The sequence below is a fragment of the Hyla sarda genome, unplaced genomic scaffold, assembly GCF_029499605.1.
Source record: "Hyla sarda isolate aHylSar1 unplaced genomic scaffold, aHylSar1.hap1 scaffold_746, whole genome shotgun sequence".
NCBI classification, from domain to species: Eukaryota; Metazoa; Chordata; class Amphibia; order Anura; family Hylidae; genus Hyla; species Hyla sarda.
Genome location: NW_026610769.1, coordinates 1 through 15,466, shown reverse-complemented (window position 1 = coordinate 15,466; position 15,466 = coordinate 1). Strand labels below are relative to the sequence as shown.

Here is a 15,466-nt window from a genome sequence, read left to right as displayed (position 1 = left end):
CCAGCCGGGCTCACTCTTCACCACCTCATAGTTCGACCAGAAGAGTTCCAAACCCTCCGGCCGAACGAAGCTGATGTCAAATTCGGAAGTACCGTAGGGGTGGATCAGGGCAAAGATGTCACTTGCCCTGAATTCCATCCGGAGGAGGAGCTCAACCACCTTACCCCGGGGCGGACACGCATCTTCGCCCCTCCACACCAAACGGACCACATTCCTACGGCCACTTTCCTGCCCGGATGTCGGGAGGGACCAGACCACCTCCCCGTTTTGTTCTCGGAAGGCGCCTAAGCCGTGTCTTTCTATCCAAAAAGACAGGTCAACCTCACCCCTCCCCTCTACATGGATTGACCTGTCTCCCCTACGTAGAGCCTCCAGGAGGCGCTGTTGCAAGTGACCCCCAGAGCCAGATGGAGATGGGGATCCCCCTGATCCCCCGGCAGTGACTCTGGCATAGCTTCTGGGAGAAGCAGCCACTACCGGGGGGGCAGTCGAACCAGGACCTGACCCAGATCCCAAACCAGGACCCTTGTTCTTAGCTGAGGTGTCAGTCAAACCTCTCTCTGGCATTCCACTACCACTCCTCACCTGCATTCCACTTGCACCCCTCTCTTGCACTCCACTTGTACCCCTCTCTTGCACTCCACTTGTACCCCTCTCTTGCACTCCACTTGTACCCCTCTCTTGCACTCCACTTGCACCCCTCTCTTGCACTCCACTTGCACCCCTCTCTTGCACTCCACTTGCACCCCTCTCTTGCACCTCTCTCTTGCACCCCACTTGCACACCCCTCATCCACACTGCTACTACAACTCCTCCCATGCGCACTTCCATAACTCACACTCTGGACATTACCATTTTTCCACACATTTTTGCTCTCACTTTCACTCTTGCTTACACTCTGTATATTACAGGCTGGGCTGGCTGGGTCTTTTGCATTATGTATAAGGGTCGCCGGTTTCAGGACTAAGGTTGCATTTCCAGTCTTCTGGGGTGCAGACACAGGCTCCGCCTCTGATATGGATGGCACCGCCCCCTCACACGAAGTCATGGATTTTGGCAGGAGCTGTCCCTCCGGACGCACTCCTGCCCCGCCTACTGCAGCTGACGTGCAGGGAACCTCCCCCTTTACAGGTGAGTGCCCCGCAGCGCCAGAAACGGTACCAACCGCACATAGGGGACCGCCCCCTGAACCACCAAGGTCTGGTGCCCGGACACTCCCCCCCCTCACAGGGGAGTGCCCTGCAGCGCCAGGACTTGTACCGCTCACTTCAACCCGGGGACCGCCCCCTGAACGGGAGAAACTGCCGCCATTTTCTGGTGCCTGGACACCCTCCCCCCTCACAGGAGGGTGCCCTTTTTTTTCTATAGCACCCGCGGCCATTTTGGGTGCACTACTGTATCCCCCATGCTGGCCCCGCTCCACTACAGAAACGGGGTCTGGCAGATTGGGGGACCCAGCACCCTGAGCTGACTTCTCAGCCAACCCAGGCTGCTGGAAAGAAGAAAATACAAATTTCACTCCCTGTGCCTTCTTCCTCTTCTTGCCCTTCACTTTCTTCCTCTTCCCCTTCTCTTCTGGGCCCAAATCATCACCAAAAGTGAAGTTCTCCAGACGGGTGGGGGACTCCTGCATAACAATCGCACGCAGGAGACCCCCATCTGCCGATCTGCTGCCATCCTCATCATCCTCACTGGAGGGAGGTAAGGCCACCTGAGCCGGGTTTATGTAGTCCATACTGAGGGTAAGTGGGGGGTCTGGGGTAACAGTGGTGGTGGTACAAACAGAACCCGTGTCCATATCCCCCTCACTCACATCCCCCTCCTCACCTTCCTCCATCTCCTCCTCCTCCTCACTCTCATCTTGGTGACTTTCTTTTTCTGCACCTCTGGAGACCCCCTTTTTGGGGAACCTCTCTTCATTAAGTATCTTCTCACTGAAGAAGCCGGCTCCAGCCACAATGTCCGCTCTCAGCTGCACAATCTCCTCCACCTCTTTCTTTAGTGCTCTCACCTTTGCAGTGAACGCTGCTCTCTTGCCCTTGGCTGCTGTATCCGCCTGGTAAGTTGTGAACTTTATGTCTTCTCTTAGACCTCGTAGCTGTTTCCCAAGCTGTTCATATTGGGCCATCTTTGCCTGGATTCTAGATCCGAAAGTCTCCAGGGATTCCCTTGGCCCCTTGACCCCCCATTGCTGGGGTTCTGAGGAGCCTGAGGTAGAAGCCTTCACTCCACTCCTCTGCCTGGATGAGCTTCTTTTCCCAGAGGAACTTTTGCTGGAAGCCTTGCAGCTCCCAGCTGAGGATGGGGGAGGGGGCCCCACATGGCGATGGGCCCTGGTGGATCGTCTCACCCCATCCTGGCTGCTGGCCGTCACATTTTCCTTTGCACCCACCGCCGGCCGGGTACGGGGAGTGCAAGATGAAGCCTCCTGGGGCTCCATAGCAGGAAAACCCTCTACCCAGGTATCTGCCACACACCTGGGGAGGGGTGGATGGAAATCACTGCTTCACTGGAAGAGTCTGGAAGTAACAGGAGCTCAGACACACCCAACCTATCTCCAGAGCTGTACTCACTATTCTGCTGGTGAGGTCACTGTGTACATACATTACATTACTTATCCTGTACTGATCCTGAGTTATATCCTGTATTATACTCCAGAGCTGTACTCACTATTCTGCTGGTGAGGTCACTGTGTACATACATTACATTACTTATCCTGTATTATACTCCAGAGCTGCACTCACTATTCTGCTGGTGAGGTCACTGTGTACATACATTACATTACTTATCCTGTATTATACTCCAGAGCTGCACTCACTATTCTGCTGGTGAGGTCACTGTGTACATACATTACTTATCCTGTACTGATCCTGAGTTATATCCTGTATTATACTCCAGAGCTGTACTCACTATTCTGCTGGTGAGGTCACTGTGTACATACATTACATTACTTATTCTGTATTATACTCCAGAGCTGCACTCACTATTCTGCTGGTGAGGTCACTCTGTACATACATTACATTATACGGTCACTTTAAGAGATTTAGGTCTCACCAGTCCATCCAGCTGGTGAGAAATGTCCCTCTCGGGGGTTTTCCGTATGCGGTGGCCCCTCTTCTTCACTTCCTGGAGGCTGGGGCCCCCCTGAGGTGACGGCTGTCCCTTCTTTCCAGGCTTTTTCTATAATAACAGAGAATACAGCTTTGAGTCAAGTGTAATCTAATGACTGTTCTGTGGGTAAGGGTCCGCAGGGTCTACTAGGAGTGGTCTCCAAACGGTGGCCTTCAAGATTTGGCAAAACTACAACTCCCAGCATGCCCGGACAGCCAACGGCTGTCCGGGCATGCTGGGGGTTGTAGTTTTGAAACATCTGGAGGGCCACAGTTTGGAGCTCAAGGTATGCAACTCAACCATACGGCACATTACGTTACAGCTCGGGCCCACAGTATATATCGGGGCACCGGACCTACCGTGGTGGGGAGTCCAGGGGAGACCCCTCTTCCTCTACCTCCGGGGGACCTGCGATCTTGAGGGGAGGACATTGTGTGGTCTGGAGGGTCTCACTTCTGTGGTCATGCAGGAGCTGGAAGAAAATAACAAGTTTGTACGGATCAGCTGGTAGAAGGAATCCTCCTCATCAGCCGATCCAACCGGTGAACCGTAAAACCGTAATAACTCAACATAAACAGGGTCAGCGCTAAAGCAAGACACAGATATAATAGCTGTCCCCCCTTATATTATGTATCAGGACGGAGCTGTCCCCCCTTATATTATGTATCAGGACAGAGCTGTCCCCCTTATATTATGTATCAGGACAGAGCTGTCCCCCTTATGTTATGTATCAGGACAGAGCTGTCCCCCCTTATATTATGTATCAGGACAGAGCTGTCCCCCCTTATATTATGTATCAGGACGGAGCTGTACCCCCTTATATTATGTATCAGGACGGAGCTGTCCCCCCTTATATTATGTATCAGGACAGAGCTGTCCCCCCTTATATTATGTATCGGGCAGAGATTGTCCCCCCTTATATTATGTATCAGGACAGAGCTGTCCCCCCTTATATTATGTATCAGGACAGAGCTGTCCCCCCTTATATTATGTATCAGGACAGAGCTGTCCCCCCCTTATATTATGTATCAGGACAGAGCTGTCCCCCCTTATATTATATATCAGGACAGAGCTGTCCCCCCTTATATTATATATCAGGACAGAGCTGTCCCCCCTTATATTATGTATCAGGACAGAGCTGTCCCCCCTTATATTATGTATCAGGACAGAGCTGTCCCCCCTTATCTTATGTATCAGGACAGAGCTGTCCCCCCTTATCTTATGTATCAGGACAGAGCTGTACCCCCTTATATTATGTATCAGGACAGAGCTGTCCCCCCTTATATTATGTATCAGGACAGAGCTGTCCCCCCTTATATTATGTATCAGGACAGAGCTGTCCCCCCTTATATTATGTATCAGAACGGAGCTGTACCCCCTTATATTATGTATCAGGACGGAGCTGTCCCCCCTTATCTTATGTATCAGGACAGAGCTGTCCCCCCTTATATTATGTATCAGGACAGAGCTGTCCCCCCTTATATTATGTATCAGGACAGAGCTGTCCCCCCTTATATTATGTATCAGGACAGAGCTGTCCCCCCCTTATATTATGTATCAGGACAGAGCTGTCCCCCCTTATCTTATGTATCAGGACAGAGCTGTCCCCCCTTATATTATGTATCAGAACGGAGCTGTACCCCCTTATATTATGTATCAGGACGGAGCTGTCCCCCCTTATCTTATGTATCAGGACAGAGCTGTCCCCCCTTATATTATGTATCAGGACAGAGCTGTCCCCCCTTATATTATGTATCAGGACAGAGCTGTCCCCCCTTATATTATGTATCAGGACAGAGCTGTCCCCTTATATTATGTATCAGGACAGAGCTGTCCCCCCCTTATATTATGTATCAGGATAGAGCTGTCCCCCTTATATTATGTATCAGGACAGAGCTGTCCCCCTTATATTATGTATCAGGACAGAGCTGTCCCCCCTTATATTATGTATCAGGACGGAGCTGTCCCCCCTTATATTATGTATCAGGACGGAGCTGTCCCCCCTTATATTATGTATCAGGACAGAGCTGTCCCCCCTTATATTATGTATCAGGACGGAGCTGTCCCCCCTCATATTATGTATCAGAACGGAGCTGTCCCCCTCATATTATGTATCAGGACAGAGCTGTCCCCCCTTATATTATGTATCAGGACAGAGCTGTCCCCCCTTATATTATGTATCAGGACAGAGCTGTCCCCCCTTATATTATGGATCAGGACAGAGCTGTCCCCCTTATATTATGTATCAGGACAGAGCTGTCCCCTTATATTATGTATCAGGACGGAGCTGTCCCCCCTTATATTATGTATCAGGACAGAGCTGTCTCCCCTTATATTATGTATCAGGACAGAGCTGTCCCCCTTATATTATGTATCAGGACAGAGCTGTCCCCCCTTATATTATGTATCAGGACAGAGCTGTCCCCCTTATGTATCAGGACGGAGCTGTCCCCCCTTATATTATGTATCAGGACAGAGCTGTCCCCCCATATATTATGTATCAGGACAGAGCTGTCCCCCTTATATTATGTATCAGGACAGAGCTGTCCCCCTTATATTATGTATCAGGACAGAGCTGTCCCCCTTATATTATGTATCAGGACAGAGCTGTCCCCCCTTATGTATCAGGACAGAGCTGACCCCCTTATGTATCAGGACAGAGCTGTCCCCCCTTATGTATCAGGACAGAGCTGTCCCCCCTTATATTAAGTATCAGGACGGAGCTGTCCCCCTTATATTATGTATCAGGACAGAGCTGTCCCCCCTTATATTATGTATCAGGACAGAGCTGTCCCCCTTATATTATGTATCAGGACAGAGCTGTCCCCCTTATATTATGTATCAGGACAGAGCTGACCCCCTTATTTATCAGGACAGAGCTGTCCCCCCTTATGTATCAGGACAGAGCTGTCCCCCCTTATGTATCAGGACAGAGCTGTTCCCCCTTATATTATGTATCAGGACGGAGCTGTCCCCCTTATATTATGTATCAGGACAGAGCTTTCCCCCCTTATATTAAGTATCAGGACGGAGCTGTCCCCCCTTATATTATGTATCAGGACAGAGCTGTCCCCCCTTATATTATGTATCAGGACGGAGCTGTCCCCCCTTATATTATGTATCAGGACGGAGCTGTCCCCCCTTATATTATGTATCAGGACGGAGCTGTCCCCCCTTATATTATGTATCAGGACGGAGCTGTCCCCCCTTATATTATGTATCAGCACAGAGCTGTCCCCCCTTATATTATGTATCAGGACAGAGCTGTCCCCCCTTATATTATGTATCAGGACGGAGCTGTCCCCCCTTATATTATGTATCAGGACAGAGCTGTCCCCCTTATATTATGTATCAGGACAGAGCTGTCCCCCCTTATATTATGTATCAGGACGGAGCTGTCCCCCCTTATATTATGTATCATGACAGAGCTGTCCCCCCTTATATTATGTATCAGGACGGAGCTGTCCCCCCTTATATTATGTATCAGGACAGAGCTGTCCCCCCTTATATTATGTATCAGGACAGAGCTGCCCCCCTTATATTATGTATCAGGATAGAGCTGTCCCCCCTTATATTATGTATCGAGCAGAGATTGTCCCCCCTTATATTATGTATCAGGACAGAGCTGTCCCCTTATATTATGTATCAGGACAGAGCTGTCTCCCCCTTATATTATGTATCAGGACAGAGCTGTCCCCCCCCCCTTATATTATGTATCAGGACAGAGCTGTCTCCCCCTTATATTATGTATCAGGACAGAGCTGTCCCCCCCTTATATTATGTATCAGGACAGAGCTGTCCCCTTATATTATGTATCAGGACAGAGCTGTCCCCCCCTTATATTATGTATCAGGACAGAGCTGTCCCCCCCTTATATTATGTATCAGGACAGAGCTGTCCCCCCCTTATATTATGTATCAGGACAGAGCTGTCCCCCCCTTATATTATGTATCAGGACAGAGCTGTCCCCCCCTTATATTATGTATCAGGACAGAGCTGTCCCCCCTTATATTATGTATCAGGACAGAGCTGTCCCCCCCCCTTATATTATGTATCAGGACAGAGCTGTCCCCCCTTATATTTTGTATCAGGCAGAGATTGTCCCCACCCCCATATGCTGTAGTTATCGGTGTCTGCCGATAGGGGGCAGAGCAGCACCCTACACATGGCGCAGTGTCGGGCTGCCCCCAGTATACGCCGCTGCCGCCCTCCTCCTCCCCCTGCATTCTCCGCCACCGCCGCGAAACCACTAACCGATATTTTCAAGCCCTCCGCTCTCGGTTGATGACGTCACTTCCAGACCATGTGATGCAGACACCGCCCACCCCGTGCTGCGCTGACGTCACGGAGAGTTGACAACTCCCAAACATTCTTCATACCGGTCACAGTATCCGCTACGTATTATAAGATATTATATATACCCTATTATATATACCCTGTATATTATAGTATCTCCTGTGTATTATAAGATATTATATATACCCTATTATATATACCCTGTATATTATATTATCTCCTGTGTATTATAAGATATTATATATACCCTATTATATATACCCTGTATATTATATTATCTCCTGTGTATTATAAGACATTATATACCCTATTATATATACCCTGTATATTATATTATCTCCTGTGTATTATAAGATATTATATATACCCTATTATATATACCCTGTATATTATATTATCTCCTGTGTATTATAAGATATTATACCCTGTATATTATAGTATCTCCTGTGTATGATAAGATATTATATATACCCTGTATATTATATTATCTCCTGTGTATTATAAGACATTATATACCCTATTATATATACCCTGTATATTATATTATCTCCTGTGTATTATAAGATATTATATATACCCTATTATATATACCCTGTATATTATATTATCTCCTGTGTATTATAAGATATTATATATACCCTATTATATATACCCTGTATATTATATTATCTCCTGTGTATTATAAGATATTATACCCTGTATATTATAGTATCTCCTGTGTATTATAAGATATTATATATACACTATTATATATACCCTGTATATTATATTATCTCCTGTGTATTATAAGATATTATACCCTGTATATTATAGTATCTCCTGTGTATTATAAGATATTATATATACCCTGTATATTATATTATCTCCTGTGTATTAGAAGACATTATATATACCCTATTATATATACCCTGTATATTATATTATCTCCTGTGTATTATAAGATATTATATATACCCTATTATATATACACTGTATATTATATTATCTCCTGTGTATTATAAGATATTATATATACCCTATTATATATACCCTGTATATTATATTATCTCCTGTGTATTATAAGATATTATACCCTGTATATTATAGTATCTCCTGTGTATTATAAGATATTATATATACCCTATTATATATACCCTGTATATTATATTATCTCCTATGTATTATAAGATATTATATATACCCTATTATATATACCCTGTATATTATATTATCTCCTGTGTATTAGAAGACATTATATATACCCTATTATATATACCCTGTATATTATAGTATCTCCTGTGTATTATAAGATATTATATATACCCTATTATATATACCCTGTATATTATATTATCTCTTGTGTATTATAAGATATTATATATACCCTATTATATATACCCTGTATATTATATTATCTCCTATGTATTATAACATATTATATATACCCTATTATATATACCCTGTATATTATATTATCTCCTATGTATTATAACATATTATACCCTGTATATTATATTATCTCCTGTGTATTATAAGATATTATATATACCCTATTATATATACCCTGTATATTATATTATCTCCTATGTATTATAAGATATTATTATATATACCCTTTATATTATATTATCTCCTGTGTATTATAAGATATTATATATACCCTGTATATTATATTATCTCCTATGTATTATAAGATATTATATATACCCTATTATATATACCCTGTATATTATATTATCTCCTGTGTATTATAAGATATTATATATACCCTGTATATTATATTATCTCCTGTGTATTGTAAGATATTATATATACCCTATTATATATACCCTGTATATTATATTATCTCCTGTGTATTATAAGATATTATATATACCCTGTATATTATATAATCTCCTGTGTATTATAAGATATTATACCCTGTATATTATATTATCTCCTATGTATTATAAGATATTATATATACCCTATTATATATACCCTGTATATTATATTATCTCCTGTGTATTATAAGATATTATATATACTCTATTATATATACCCTGTATATTATATTATCTCCTGTGTATTATAAGATATTATATATACCCTATTATATATACCCTGTATATTGTATTATCGTCTGTGTATTATAAGATATTATATATACCCTATTATATATACCCTGTATATTATATTATCTCCTTTGTATTATAAGATATTATATATACCCCATTATATATACCCTGTATATTATATTATCTCCTATGTATTATAAGATATTATATTATATATACCCTGTATATTATATTATCTCCTATGTATTGTAAGATATTATTTATACACTATTATATATACCCTGTATATTATATTATCTCCTATGTATTATAAGATATTATATATACACTATTATATATACCCTGTATATTATATTATCTCCTGTGTATTATAACATATTATATATACCCTATTATATATACCCTGTATATTATATTATCTCCTGTGTATTATAACATATTATACCCTGTATATTATATTATCTCCTGTGTATTATAAGATATTATACCCTGTATATTATATTGTCTCCTGTGTATTATAAGATATTATATATTATATATACCCTGTATATTATATTATCTCCTGTGTATTATAAGATATTATACCCTGTATATTATATTATTTCCTGTTTATTATAAGATATTATATATACCCTGTATATTATATTATCTCCTGTTTATTATAAGATATTATATACCCTATTATATATACCCTTTATATTATTTTATCTTCTATGTATTATAAGATATTATCTCCTGTGTATGATAAGATATTATACCCTGTATATTATATCATCTCCTGTGTATTATAACATATTATACCCTGTATATTATATTATCTCCTATGTATAACATATTATACCCTGTATATTATTTTGTTTATAATGCTGGTCTGGACAGTTCTTAAAATGGACAGAGATGTCAGCAGAGAGCACTGTGGTCATGATGTCAGCAGAGAGCTCTGTGTTCCAAAAAGAAAATAATTTCCTCTGTAGTATTCAGCAGCTAATAAGTACTGGAAGGGTAAAGATTATTTAATAGAAGCAATTTACAAGTTTTCCACCGGAGTACCGCTTTAAACCAGGAAGAGGATTGCAGTGCAGCAATGAAGACCGTAAAATGCTGAGTCTGCGAAGGTGCTAGGATGTAAGCCAAAGGACAGGTATGTCAGACATATCCGCACTCACCGCCAGGTTAGCGACTTAAAGCTCCTACATAGAGACGCTGGTGGACCGGGGTAACAGGGTAGCGTGGGCACTCAGAGGCAATTAGCAGCAATTTCACGCAGTATGTGCTTCTTCCGGCCTCGAAGAGGCCGGAAGAAGCACATACTGCGTGAAATTGCCGGTAAATGCCTCTGAGTGCCCACGCTACCCCGGTCCACCAGCGTCTCTATGTAGGAGCTTCGAGTCGCTAACCTGGCGGTGAGTGCGGATATTTCCTTGGTTCTCGTTTGCAATATATATATGTGTGTGTATATGTATATATGTGTATATGTATATATATATATATATAAAACTGTGTATATGTATATATGTGTATATGTATATATATAACTGTGTATATTTATATATGTGTATATGTATATATATAAATGTGTATATAAATATATGTATATATATATATATATATATATATATATATATATGTGTGTGCATATGTATATATATATATATATATATATATATATATATATATATATATATATATTTATATACTCACTAACTTAGGGATAGTCTAGAAAGATTGAAAAACATAAAAACCGATACAGTATATTTTAATAAAACAGACTAAAACATGAGAAAACATACTACCTTACGTCTGTCAGATCCGATTTTTAGACATTTTGGATTAGACTTGTTACCATCTGATTTTAGGCCGTCTTTTTCAACAATATGAGATGTGAATGCAGTCTCAAAAGTTTTTATCTGTCAAGGTCTGAGTGTTGAGACCCCGACCAATCAGTAAAATGAGCGTGGAGAGAACCGCGCTGCTGTGCTCTTCCCTCCCCTCTCTGTGTCTGTGTGAGGCCGGGTTCACACCACATTTTTACAATACAGTTTCCCGTATCAGGTTTTTGATGAAAAAAGGATTCCTAAAAACAGGACTAAACTGTATCAAAACGTGTGTACAAATTTCAACCCGTATACAGTTAAAAACCGTATATGGTTTGCAAAATGATGTCCGGTTGTAACCGTTTTGTAAGAAAAAAACGTATACGTTTTTAACTTTTCACTCCATTTTGAATAAAGTTTCACTTGTTTGATTGAAATTCCAAGAAAAAAAACCTGTGCAAAGTCAAAAACCGTATGGTGAAAACCTGATGGAACTGTATGCACATACAGTTCTGTACGGTTCCTATTGACTCCCATTTAAAAAAAAAAAAAAAAAAAAATATATATATATATATATATATATATATATATATATACACGGTTTAATACAGTTTTTCACCCGGACCAAAAAATGTAGTAGGCTACAGTTTTGGGTACAGGAAAAAAAAAACTGATGAAACTGTACAGGATGCAAAACGGACACAACCTGATGCATCTTTTGGCATAAGGTTTTCAATACGGTTCCGTACGGTTTTCACATTGAAGACGTATACGGGAACTGTACTGCAAAAACGTGGTGTGAACGCAGCCTGAGCAGGACAGTGCCAAAGAGTTACATTATGAGTCCATCACCGTCACGTTATGGCGGCCATAAAAGAGCTATCCAGAGGTGATTATTTCCAAAAAACAGCACCACACCTGTCCTCAGGTCGTGTGTGGTATTGCAGCTCAGTTTCATTAAAGTAAATAGAGTACAGTCAAGGGGACAGGAGCGGCGCTGTTCTCTTTTGGAAAAAAAAAAATCACAATGAACACATAATAGGCCAAGATGATCAATCTGCCTGAAACCAAAACTATCTGGCGTTACTATAGCAACCAATCACAGCTCAGCCCGCACAGCTATATGAGGGAAAATGAAAGCTGAGCTGGGATTGGTTGCTATGGGCAACACCAGACAGAGGCAGATTGAGACACCAGGGCCTTAGTATTAGGGTAGGCAAAACCTTACCGAATTATTCATACCGCCTGCTGAGCTGGAGTATCTAAGCCTATCATGTGTGATACTGTCTGGTGTATCTAAGCCAGTGTTTCTCTATCAGGGTGCCTCCAGCTGTTGCAAATCTACAACTCCCAGCATGCTCGGACAGCCGAAGGGAAACACTGATTTCAGTCTATCATGTGTGATACTGTCTGCTGAGCTGATTTATCTAAGCTTATCATGTGTAGCTGATGTATCTAAGCTTATCATGTGTGATACGATCTGCTGAGCTGCTGTATCTAAGCCTATCATGTGTGATACTGTTTGCTGAGCTGATATATCTAAGCTTATGTTTGATACTGTTTGCTGAGCTGCTGTATCTAAGCCTATCATGTGTGATACTGTCTGCTGAGCTGCTGTATCTAAGCCTATCATGTGTGATAATGTCTGCTGAGCCGATGTATCTAAGCCTATCATGTGTGATACTGTGCTGAGCTGCTGTATCTAAGCCTATCATGTGTGATACTGTGCTGAGCTGCTGTATCTAAGCCTATCATGTGTGATACTGTCTACTAAGCCGCTGTATCTAAGCCTATCATGCGTGATACAGTCTGCTGAGCTGATGTATCTAAGCCTATCATGTGTGATACTGTCTACTAAGCTGCTGTATCTAAGCCTATCATGCGTGATACAGTCTGCTGAGCTGATGTATCTAAGCCTATCATGTGTGATACTATCTGCTGAGCTGCTGTATCTAAGCCTATCATGTGTGATACTGTCTGCTGAGCTGCTGTATCTAAGCCTATCATGTGTGATACTGTCTGATGCTGCTGTATCTAAGCCTATCATGTTTGATACTATCTGCTGAGCTGCTGTATCTAAGCCTATCATGTGTGATACTGTGCTGAGCTGATGTATCTAAGCCTATCATGTGTGATACTGTCTGCTGAGCTACTGTATCTAAGCCTATAATGTGTGATACTATCTGCTGTATCTAAGCCTATCATGTGTGATACTATCTGCTGTATCCAAGCATATGATGTGTGATACTGTCTGTTGAGCTGATGTATCTAAGCCTATCATGTGTGATACTGTTTGCTGAGCTGATGTATCTAAGCCTACCATGTGTGATACTGTCTGCTGAGCTGCTGTATCCAAGCCTATCATGTGTGATACTGTCTGCTGAGCTGATGTATCTAAGCCTATCATGTGTGATACTGGGCTGAGCTGATGTATCTAAGCCTATCATGTGTGATACTGGGCTGAGCTCATGTATCTAAGCCTATCATGTGTGATACTGTCTGGTGTTTCTGAGCCTATTGACTATATTAAAGCGCCGGGGATACGAGCGGTAAGTAACATTCTCACCTTGATGCGTTGTGCAGGAACAAAAACCACAGCAGCCGACCCTCACCCCTCACCGAGAAAAGATATTCGAGGAGAATGGCCTCCTTATTCACTGCCAGTGATGTATCTAAGCACTCACTTTTCCGTGGCGTGGATCTCCACCCAGACAGCGTGGGGAATTATACCCAAAATACCACGATAGCAGCGCAAGAAGTGCGCAGATCCACTTCATTACATGACAATGCCTTCTGTATACTTCCCTCTATTGTAGGATTTTGGGTATACCTCCCCCTGCTGTATGAGAGGAGAACTACACCACAGAAAAGTCAGCAATATCTGTTATTGGGTTGTGAACAAGGCAGCAATTCTGTCCCAACTTCTTAAGCCATTTATAAGTGATACTGTCTGCTAAACTGCTGTATCTAAGCCTATCATGTGTGATACTGTCTGCTAAACTGCTGTATCTAAGCCTATCATGTGTGATACTTCTGCTAAACTGCTGTATCTAAGCCTATCATGTGTGATACTGTCTACTAAACTGCTGTATCTAAGCCTATCATGTGTGATACTTCTGCTAAACTGCTGTATCTAAGCCTATCATGTATGATACTGTCTGCTAAACTGCTGTATCTAAGCCTATCATGTGTGATACTGTCTGCTAAACTGCTGTATCTAAGCCTATCATGTGTGATACTGTCTACTAAACTGCTGTATCTAAGCCTATCATGTGTGATACTTCTGCTAAACTGCTGTATCTAAGCCTATCATGTATGATACTGTCTGCTAAACTGCTGTATCTAAGCCTATCATGTGTGATACTTCTGCTAAACTGCTGTATCTAAGCCTATCATGTGTGATACTGTCTACTAAACTTCTGTATCTAAGCCTATCATGTGTGATACTTCTGCTAAACTGCTGTATCTAAGTATGATACTGTCTCCTGAGGTGGTGTATCATGTGTGATTCTGTGTTGCTGAGCCCGTGTATCTAAGCCTATCATGTGTGATACTGTCTGCTGAGCTGATATATTTAAGGATATTATTTGTGATACTGCAGGCAGAGCCAGTGTATCTAAGCCTACTATGTGAGATACTTTCTGCTGAGCTGCTATATTCTAATGATATTATATGTGATACTGCATGCAGAGCCAGTGTATCTAAGCCTATTATGTGTGATACTGTCTGCTAAACTGCTGTATCTAAGCCTATTATGTGAGATACTGTCTGCTGAGCTGCTATATCTAAGCATATTATGTGTGATACTGTCTGGTTATCTAGAGTATCTAAACCTATCATGTGTGATACTGTCTTCTGAGCCAGTGTATCTAAGCCTATCATGTGTGATACTGTCTGCTGAGCTGCTATATCTAAGCCTTCCGTGTGTGATACTGTCTACTAATCTAGTGTATCTAAACCTATCATGTGTGATACTGTCTGCCAAGCCAGTGTATCTAAGCCTATCATGTGTAATACTGTCTGCTGAGCTGCTATATCTAAGCCTTCCGTGTGATACTGTCTACAAATCTAGTGTATCTAAGCCTATCATGGGCAATACTCTCTGCTGAAATAGTGTATCTTAGTCTGTTATGTGTGATATTGTATGCTAAACCAGTGTATCTAAGCCTATCATGTGTGATACTGTCTGCTGAGCTTATATATCTAAGC

General features: G+C 41.8%; 1 protein-coding gene across 4 annotated transcripts in view; it reads right to left on the bottom strand.

The window, feature by feature from the left end:
* LOC130345158 (histone deacetylase 6-like) overlaps positions 1-14,052 on the bottom strand; it is a 48,774-nt gene extending 34,722 nt beyond the window's left edge. Inside the window, exons 1-3 of one of the 4 annotated variants that reach the window (XM_056554489.1) lie at positions 13,824-14,052; positions 3,471-3,583; positions 3,055-3,180 (exon numbers count right to left, since the gene is read on the bottom strand). In XM_056554489.1, the coding sequence (XP_056410464.1) occupies positions 3,055-3,180; positions 3,471-3,542 (198 nt within the window). In that variant the 5' untranslated portion in view covers positions 3,543-3,583; positions 13,824-14,052. The other 3 variants (XM_056554492.1, XM_056554491.1, XM_056554490.1) reach the window with 3 other exon arrangements.
* Positions 14,053-15,466: the final 1,414 nt, after the last annotated feature.